General features: G+C 40.1%; 1 protein-coding gene across 1 annotated transcript; it reads left to right on the top strand.

The window, feature by feature from the left end:
• Nucleotides 1–328: 328 nt before the first annotated feature.
• On the top strand, nt 329–6,686 carry rbm7 (RNA binding motif protein 7). Its single transcript, XM_074641525.1, has 5 exons — nt 329–557; nt 836–998; nt 3,503–3,578; nt 5,845–5,938; nt 6,165–6,686. Exons 1-5 carry the CDS (start codon nt 465–467, stop codon nt 6,522–6,524), a joined length of 786 nt encoding a protein of 261 aa, XP_074497626.1. The 5' UTR covers nt 329–464; the 3' UTR covers nt 6,525–6,686.
• Nucleotides 6,687–10,302: the final 3,616 nt, after the last annotated feature.

Below are 10,302 nucleotides of genomic sequence, written 5' to 3'. Positions count from 1 at the left end.
CCCTGTTCTAGCATCCCTCCATTGTCTCCCTGTAAAATTCAGAACCAACGTTAAGATCTTGCTAATTACAGACGTAGGCAAAATTGTTGGAAAGAAAACCCCACAATGGTCACTGAAATAACTTGAAACTGACAAAAGTAATAATAAATAAAAATTTACTGAAAATTAACTAATGAAAATCAGCTGTTGCTTTTGAATTGTGGTTCAACAGAATCATTTTAAAAAAAACAAACTGATGAAACTGGCCTAGACAAAAATGATGGTAGCCATATACGGTATGTTACAACATACCGTATATGTCGTAAAGTTGTCATTTACGACGGAAGCTCGGGTGTTAACGGCATTTCACTTTACGACAAACCAGGCCTTCCGCTTATATCCGTGCAGAGCGCTTGTTGTTTTATACGCAACACGTTTAGCATTCATATCGCTTAAAGAGGGCTCAAAACCCGCTCAAATACACAATGGGAATAGAGGAGGAAACGGACCGGACGCTGTTCATCAGGAATCTGGATCAGAGCGTGACAGAGGAGCTTCTGTTCGAGCTGTTTGTGCAGGTGAGGCTGTTGCTAAGGGGAGACACGGCTAGCAACGCAGCTAATGCTAACAAACCGAAAGCAGAGTTAAAATGAAACAAAGTTAAGAAGTGGTTCGCTCTTTTACAGTAAATGTGCCCCCTTTATTATAGATCTTGTAATGTGTGTTGTGCTGCAGCTGTGTGGAGAGATGTTGTTGATTCACTCACAGCAGCTACTTAGCTCGAGCTCGTTGTTGTTGTTGTTTTGGGCTCCTCAGTAACGCTCACTGCTTGGTGCTTGTGTTTTTGTTTTCGCAGGCAGGACCTCTCATCAAAACGAAGATCCCAAAAGACGCGGATGGGAAACAGAAAACATTTGGTTTTGCCGTTTACAAACATGAAGTGTCTGCTCCGTATGCCATGCAGCTACTGAACGGGACGACAGTGCACGGGAGGACCATTCACGTGCAGTTCAGATCAGGTGAGTTTGTATTTTAACAGGTGAACAACTCTAGACAACATTGATTGATTGGAAATGATTATTACTCTACTGGGGAGTGGATGAGTAATGCTTAACTCTGCTCAATGTGTAGCTTTTCTCCTATACTGCAATATACTCAGACCTGTGCTGTAATCTAAGAATAGTTCTGACTGACATAGTTAAGATTATAGATGCAACATTGACAACTCGTGTTTTAGCAAACATTCGTCACATAAAGGTAACCATGGGCTTCTCGAAAAGATATTTAAAGGGACTATTTGTAACTTTCAGAAATGCTTGTTAACAGCGACACCTGTGGCCGTGAAATCAACGAAAGTCAGCGTGGGGCTCGCGCTTGCTCGCTCTAAATATACCTGAACGAGCATCGCTCAAAACAGTGAGGCGACACACGTCAGCTAAAACCACAATATATATATATATATATATATATGTCAGCATTCAACCACTCACACATAATTCATACACTGATGGCAGAGGCTGCCATACAAGGTGCCGACCTGCCCATCAGGATCTAATCTAAATAGTCATTCACACACCGATGGCTCAGCCTTCGGGAGCAATTTGGGGTTAAGCGTTTTGCTCGAACCGCCGACCTTCCGATTGGTGGACGACCTGCTCTACCTCAGAGCCGCCCCTTGTAAAAAATGTCTGTCATTTATCTTTTCCGTCAGCCTTAAAGGGAATATTTGTAACTTTCAGAAATGCTTGTTAACAGCGACACCTGTGGCCGTGAAATCAACGAAAGTCAGCGTAGGGCTCGCACTTGCTCGCTCTAAATATACCTGAACGAGCATCACTCAAAACAGTGAGGCGACACACGTCAGCTAAAACCACAATATCACTCTATATTTCAGCTGCTTGGCAGTAATGTTAGCTGACCAGACGAAGGTCTCTCCATGAACATGATTTAGATCTGGTCCTTGTGTTGGCTTTTCCTGCCTAAGTGCAGGCTGATGCAGCGGGGCTCTGCAGCGTGTCTCCTCTGCTCTCTCCGCCCGCAGCCGGAGAGAGCAGAGGAGACACCGGCACCCGGTCGGTAACGAGAGGGTAACATAACTCTCTGAAGAGCTCCGTTACTTCACAAGACACGGGAAACCTCTGTTGGTCTGGAGGAACTGCAGAATTTATTTCTGCACAAACGTCCCCTGTACATTCACTAGATATTCTCAGAGCTAAACTAACTCTTCTGCAGTGTGTAGTGAGCGCGCGTTCACGTCTAGAGGTGGAGCGAGACAGCGAGGACGCGCCCGCATTCTGAGTGAAGGAGAGCAGGCAGCGGAGACGAGGCTCCAGCCACACGCGAGCGCGCATATGCGAACGCGCATGTGTGACGACCCGCTACATTTATGCGTGTACAAAGTTACAAATAGTCCCTTTAACTGGCTATGTTTGGAAAAACCCGTTTGACTTTTGACCATCATGTCACTAAACTTGTCCCGACCTGCTTTCTCCAACTAAGAAACATTGCAAAAATCAGATGCATCTTGTCCTCCACGGATCTTGAACTATTAATTCACACTTTCATATTCTCCCGTCTAGACTATTGTAATTCCCTGTACACCTGCCTCAGTCAATCTGCTTTAAATCGCCTACAGGTGGTTCAAAATGCAGTGGCCAAGTTATTAACCAGAACTAGCCGTCGGTCTCACATCACCCCTGTTCTGGCATCCCTCCATTGGCTCCCTGTAAAATTCAGAAACAACGTTAAGATCTTGCTAATTACATATAAGGCACTGCATGACCTCGCCCCCAGTTACATTTCTGATCTCTTAGTTCCATATTCGACCTGTCGAACACTTCGATTCCTTTAATCTCGGCCTTTTATCCATCCCCTGCTCAAACTGTAAAACAAAAGGTGATCGGGCCTTTTCTGTCTTAGCACCAACTCTCTGGAATCCCCCCCCCAACCCCCCCCCCCCCCCAATCTATTAGAGCTGCTGAATCTCTGGACTGTTTTAAGCGGTTTATAAAAACCCATCTCTATAGGCAAGCCTTTCTATAGGCCTCATCCACATGTGTGTTTGTCTGTTTTTGTTTGATCTGTTCTCATTGTTTTCTATGTGTCATATTGTAATTTTTCCTTTTTTCAATCCGTGTAAACCTAAGTTTGATTTGACATGTTTTTATGCCATGTGTAATAGGACTAAAACAGACATGAAATTATCACACTTTGCATAAAATAAAGGTTCAGTCCTGATCTATTTTATGTCAGACAATATGGCTAATATTCTGACTGTATGGCTGGTACTAAAATGATAGACTACTGCATCATCTGGTGAGTGAACAGCAGAAACATGGTAGGAAATAACAACAGTTACCATTTAGTCATTTTCTTATACAATGAATATATATTATACATATCACACAATGTGACACATAATAAAAGTACAAGTACTTGCACGGTATGTGTGGTAGTTATTTCCAAACTGGGATTGATTTGTCTTTTACTAATAAACAGTTTTGTTCCCTTTGCCCCATCGTAGGTAGCAGTCATAGCAGCAGTCCAGGGAACTCGCAGAACACAAGTCCTGCAAATACCCCGAATCCGCATGGCCAGAGGTAAGAATGTCTCATGTCCAGCAGCGCCAGAAACAAAATCTGGTTACCAGTAGCATTACAGCAGCCACTGGCTCTTCTCCGCCTTTCTGTCTCAACTAGGATGGACCTTTGTGTCCCTCTAGTTTTGCTGATACAACTCTCATTATGATGGTTCTTAGATGCATCTCAAGCACTGATTTCAAGTCAAGCAATTGGCCTGTTTCTTTGTCATCACATTTTTCACAGAGAAAGTCTATGTGGTGTATTTCATCTCAGCTTTGAGCTATCATTTTTTAGTTTCTTGGTACAGCATTGGTTACTTACAACAAACTCTCGAGTGGACTAAAGGGTCTCATGCAGTCTAATACATCTATGTTACATCTATGTTGGGCTGTGGTGGTAACAGCATCACCACAGCGCTGGTTGTTTCAAGCTATCTGAGGGGATAGGACGAACAGCAAGTATTTTTTGTGTTTATGTTTTTTTTCCATTTTGAATTACAGTATAAGGTTAATTGTGTAAAATGTTTGTAAATGAATCATAACATTTAATATCTTTCAACAGTTTCTTCATAAGCCTAAAAGTCACTTTTTAAAGACGTCTTGGAGGCAAGTCACATAGTGGGATGATCTATGTAATATTATTCCCACATATAATAGTATGTGGTACTATAATAACAATAATAGCAAATGCACGCCTATCATTGGGCTGTGAATGGAACCTAGCTTGTCAGTAGTTAATACATTTTGAGGAATGGCACCACTGTATGTTTGTAATTGCTACCAGATTTTCAGTGTGTGTGTGTGTTGAATTAGTTCCCAAAGATGCTTCCTCCTTATTGAATATTACTCAGACATGCACGTTGTTCATGCTCTTGGCAGTGTCCTGTGCACAAAAATAGGCGCTCTGGCAAAAGATGTGGCATGAAATGGGATTGGACTTTTCTGTATTTACTCATATAGAAGACTGGGTGTGCAATCCTTTCCATGTTTAATGCCAAATGTCATGCAGCAGTGCCTGTTATAATGGCATTTGCTGGAAAACTGGAAAGTATTGACTCCAGAGTTAAATTAGGCAGTATCAGACCGGTGTAATGTATACAGTATATGTTTTGTTTGCAAGTCTTGCAAGTCTGTGGTGCTTAAATTATGTGAATTAGTTCAACTGCAATGGATAAAAAATAACTCTTAACATATTTTTCTTAGAAAACTGATATATAATATGATATATATGATCTACATTAAAAAAAATCACCTTGCGACTATCTGTATCTCAACAAAAGTAAAGCGAAAAATGAAAAAAAAAAGTTTTGAGAAACATTTCCATCACATTTCTGGACTCAGTTATGATTACATTCTCAAAACACATTGGTTGGCCACAAACCAAACCAAAGCAGATCTTGTGACTGCTTCTGTTTAGTTGAGTAAAACATGATGTGGCATTAATGCATGACAGTCAACGAGGAGTCGTGAGTGATGGCCAACACACACGTATTCGTCTATATCAGGAAGCATAATTTGAGGCTGATTGCAACATCGGTTGTTGTTCAGTCCAGCCCCTCGGAATTGGATGTGTCACACTTGGCCATCTATATCAGTGCTGATGGACTTGTTCATCAGATATTCCATCATAGATCTTGGCACTACTATCTTACCACTGAAAAATAATGTTTCATTACTTCAACGACAGCAGGCTACATCCAACACGGCGATTATCTTGAGCATTTTCCCAGTTGATGCAGCGCTGGTAATATCTGGCTGACGTGGTTAAATGGATTAATTATGTGTTGTTAATTTAGGATTTGGACTAGGTACTGATTGCTCTTGGCTTGAAGTCTGAGTTTGCAGGATCTTGTTTACTTAGAGGGATTCTGTGCTTGAAATATTAAGAAATGTTTGTCGGCCCGTATTCACATGTGTTTTCTTAACCTTTTACAGTGGATCTTTATGATGGTTATTGTGTGGTTGGATCCCACATAATCACAATAATATGAACCCACTGAAGTATGGGTTTCCCTTTATGAAAACTTCATAAAGTGATCCTACAAAATGTTTAAAACACATGACCTTTCCATAAATGCCAGAGAGGTGAAATAAGGTCAAAGCATGAATCAAAACATCAACTAAAAATCATTTTAAATAAATATCCAAATGTTGAGAAGTCAAACATGGATTTTTTTTTTTAGAAATGGGTGGTAGCCAATATGTGGAATGTGCACCTGACACGATGATGTAGCCTTTTTTTATGAGAATAAAGGATTTGACAATTGTTTGCTTAACACTTACAGGACCCCGATCCAGTTCAGTTCCCCAACATATACTCCTCCTCCCCAAATGCAGCGGTCCCTTTCATCTCCCGACAATCTGCAGAAACATGTCGTGGTAAGTTAACCTTTTTATACTTTTTTTTTTTTATGACATCACTCAGTCATGTCAGTCTTATTTTAATATGCAACGTGTTCAGACCTGCTCTTTGCTTGTTTTTAGTTGTGTCTCTGTAACAAATGAAGCGACGTGTACACCGTATAATTTGACAGGAATAGAAACAACTTTTTTGGCCTCCGTATGAAACACGGCTCATGTTACGTGTCTCTTCCTTCACCCGTAGATGAACAACATGATGTGGCTCCACATGCAGCAGCTTGATCAGTTGAACGGCGGCTTCTCCAAGCCTCTGCAGAGGCAGCTGCCTGCAGGTGGAAATTCTGGCGGAGGTGGCTCAAGGCAACACGACAACACCCCCTACCGGCACCCGTCCCAGATGAACAGCGGTGGCAGAAATCAGCGCCACTCAGACGAACCAGCTCCTCCCGGCCGTCATCAGCAACACGGCCAGAGCCGGGACAACTATCACCATCAGAACGACAGGAGCGGCAACCGTCACCAAGACAACAGAGGTGGCAACAGACATCACGACGATAAGGGTAGCAACCGTGGCTACCAAGATAATAGATGGCGACGATACTGAGAAATATAAAAGGACTTCTGTAAAGACTTCAGTTCTTCACACATTTGTGGACAGCTTACTAAAAAAAAGAAAAAAAAAAGATCATGAATTATGTTGACAAATTCACATGTATACTCAGGTATTCACAGGCGGTTTGTACATGATCCTACCAATTTCAAGATTTGATAACTTATGCCTTAGAGACATTTTTGTTTTTACTTTTAAGGCGTTTTTAAATTTGTACACTTCTTTCATGTGAGTTTTTCCTCACAATTGTCGCAATTCTTTTGAGCTGTATTGAAGAGAACAAGGAAAAAAAAAAAAAAATCAGACATGTCATTTTGGAAGAAAAAAAAAACATGTATTTAAAAAAAAGATTTAGAATATTGGCCAGTTTTTATGTTATGCAAAAAGTATTTAAATGGTGCTCCCAGCAAATGTTCAGGTACTTTGCAAAAAAAGAACAACCCAATTTTCAGCTAAAGATTCCACCAGCACCACTTTTACGGCAATAGGGCACCATCCTTTCTTAATTGACCTTGCTCTTTCTAGGAAACGGGCGTTATTTTATTTTTTTATTCTCAGTCTGTAAAACGAACTGTTTTAAAAATGGAACATTTTCATTATTATAAAGCTCCTTTCATTTGATCGTTGTATTGTCTTTCATCTGGGCCAACAGCACAGATGCCTGTGCCTTGGCTGTAAATCATGAATGCTATTTGCAGCTCTTTTGTGTATGCCCCTAACTTAACTAAGTGAGCTATTGTATGTTGATGCTACATGCTGTAATGCATGCACACATGGCCTTATCTGCACCTATAAATGGCCCACGTGTAAATAATACGCTTGTGCACTGGGTTATGAAGTAATCTACAGGTGGCGCCACACGCATCCTTTTATTGAATCAATTAAGATGTTAAATATAACTGAGCCTCATGATTAGCTCCTACATTTGACCTTTCTATTTAGGATGCTTTCAAGTCTTTGCATGGATTTGACACCCATCCTGTTCACTTTACAGCGTGCAATTAGATGTTAAGGTTTATCTCTTGTTCACCAGAGCAGGTGATATCTTTTTATCAGAAGAGTCTTAACACCACTTGGCACAGTTTTTTTTGTTCATTTAGATGCGAAAGAACTTCCCCATCACCAGAATTAGCAGCACTTTGATCCTTAACATCTCATGTTGTTGATGCCCCCAGTGTCTCTGTTCGGACTTGCTTACAGCAAAGTGATAATCAAATCCCTTAATGTCCGCGTTGAGGTCATAATCTACCCTTCCGAAAGTGCTTATTACACTAACGGCGGCTCCCGCGCTTTATCGAAAACTATATCCCCCCAATAAATCTCCCATGTGTCCAAAAGTGGAGGTGCATTTCAAACCCCTCCGCACTAAGCTCTTGTCTTGCCTGTAATCTGCCTCGGGTCAGATTGCATCCTGATGCTCCCAAATCGCTCTAATAGAGAGTATCCTATCCTGTGCTCGGTGTCAGTAGCCTGCTAGGAAAGGCCTTTCTAACGCTTCTGGCTGTGGCATAACTCTTTTAATTGGTTGATCTGCCTGGCGTCTCCAGCCCTGGAGCGGGCGGATTAGAGAGGCCGCTCGGTAGCCGCTGCTGTGTGGACTTATATAGAAGCGTGTCTGCTGAAATGATCCACTTCCAAACATCCAGGGACACTCCCTCCCTCTCTCTCTCTCTATCTATCTCTCTCTCTCCAGCAGCCCCGCAACGCAAAACCACAAGTGACAAGATGCCTGCAGCCGCGATTCCCGGATCTTTGAACCACCACCTCAGGTTGTTGGGTTCATTGGTGCCACAGTAGCCCCCCTGTGCGTAAAGCCCTGTGCGTAATTTAGCTGCGCCAGTGTTTGTCTTTTTCATGCAATCATAATTCCCTTTAAAATAGGTGAAAATGTGGAAATATGTTATATATTGCAATAAATGCAGTTAAATTGTTAGACTATTTTCTGACCAGAAAATGACACTGGATTAAATATATTGAAAGGAGGATGATTTACAATAAAATCAGTTCTTTAGTGAAACTGACCAGAACACTGCATTAAAGATATTGAAAAAGGAGGATGATTTACAATAAAAATCAGAAACTGAAATTTTAGTTTAAAGATTTCAATTTAAAAATGTTTTCAGGTAAAAACACAGTTTTTGTTTGCAGTGGATTCCCTCTTCTCAAAATGTGCTCCACAGCAGTTGTTCTCATCTCAGCCCTCTTTGATGAAACCTGTGAGAAGAAGAAGCCGAGCTCAGCTCCCATATTTCCTCCTCCATAATAATCCTCCTCCACTTTGAACACGGCGGCTTCGGAGGCAACAAGCCTCCAAGCGAGTTAAATTTATTTCCAATTCTTTAGATGATAATCGGTTCTCCGCCTCAGGACACCAACTGTTACTTGAAACCCTTCGTGCACTTGGGTTTCCTCGCATGGATTATTCGTCTGATATTTGAGGTTCAATTAGGCTACAACATGTAAATTGTTTAAAGAAAGAAAAAAAAAAGATCTAGACTACTAAACTTTCAAACAAATATGTGCTGAAATCTGAAATATCTGAAAGAGTTCTCACAGAAAGATATACAATAAAAAACAATTTTGCCATTATATAAACATAATTAAGAGGCAGAGTTATAGAAAAATAAAAGAGGCACAAAAGGTTTCTGTCAGAGATTCATCCAGCCTGTCAAGAGAAAGTAGACGTGTTGGTGAATGAGGTATTAATTTTCCTCACATTAATGTCAGACTCATCACACTTTTCTTAAAGCCGCTTCAATCTGACTGACAAAATAATAAGCTATTCATAAAAAAAAAAAAAATCAAACGTATTTTGTGCCAAACCAGAACTTGGAAAAGAAACAGGTGCTCTTGCTCCTGTTTCGCGGTCGGCTATTTTATTGAGATCCAGTATTATTATTATTATTATATTAGTCAGACAATTGTGTCTTTTATTCGGCGTGCCTTCATGCCATGCGCGCGCCCACGCAATTGTTTAATAATAATGATAATAATAATAAATTATAACGTGCGTCAGTTTCCTTTGGCACGTCGATAGAAAGAAAATGACACACTGACATGGCCTTTGACCGCAGCTACTATTTGCTCCTTTATATGTTACCTCAAATAGGCTTTTTTTTTCTTATTTAAGAATTATACTTTTTCAACAAAACAAATATTATTATAATAACAATTATATTTAACACTAACAATAATGATATAATTTAAATAATGATAACAAAAACAAAGGTTACACAAATCGGAACACAGCCCCTTTATATGTTAAAGGTTTAAGAATTGGAAAAGAAAGAAAGAAAGAAAGAAGGAAAAGATGATTCCGCCTTTGGATCTGGCACTTAAAGTTTTTTTTCAGTGCGAGTCCAAAGTTAATATCGAATAGATTAGATTGTGTATTGTATGCCTAAAGCGATAAAATAAGTTATGTGTTAAGTTAATTAGAAAACAAGTCAGACAATCAATAGTTCAATTAATGAACTGATCAAGACAAATAATTCAAATATAGCGTTTGAAACAAGGACTCGATGTTGGGTGTAACCTCTAATGGACGTCTTTTGATTTCATCTGAAACTTTGATAATAATACCAGATTTAAGATAAGACTATTTGTATTGATTATAAGGATGTTAATTTTTTTATTTTGAAAATATGACATAATTCTAGCACAACTTTTAGAGTCGAATTAACAAGTTGTACAACTAAAAAAAAAAAAAAAAAAATCAGAGAGAGAAGCTTTTGGTGGTGGTGGGAGTGTTTGGGAGGTGCAGCCATGTGTA

The sequence above is a fragment of the Sebastes fasciatus genome, chromosome 7, assembly GCF_043250625.1.
Source record: "Sebastes fasciatus isolate fSebFas1 chromosome 7, fSebFas1.pri, whole genome shotgun sequence".
In the NCBI taxonomy this organism is placed as follows: domain Eukaryota; kingdom Metazoa; phylum Chordata; class Actinopteri; order Perciformes; family Sebastidae; genus Sebastes; species Sebastes fasciatus.
Note: the sequence above shows the minus strand (reverse complement) of the source record. Positions and strands in the feature narration are given on the sequence as shown.

Excerpts from the sequence above, each read along its gene's own strand:
- rbm7 (XM_074641525.1), top strand. The coding sequence starts at position 465 with ATGGGAATAGAGGAGGAAACGGACCGGACGCTGTTCATCAGGAATCTG. Across the intron at positions 999-3,502 it reads TCACGTGCAGTTCAGATCAG|GTAGCAGTCATAGCAGCAGT; the intron begins GTGAGTTTGTAT and ends GCCCCATCGTAG. Across the intron at positions 5,939-6,164 it reads ATCTGCAGAAACATGTCGTG|ATGAACAACATGATGTGGCT; the intron begins GTAAGTTAACCT and ends CTTCACCCGTAG.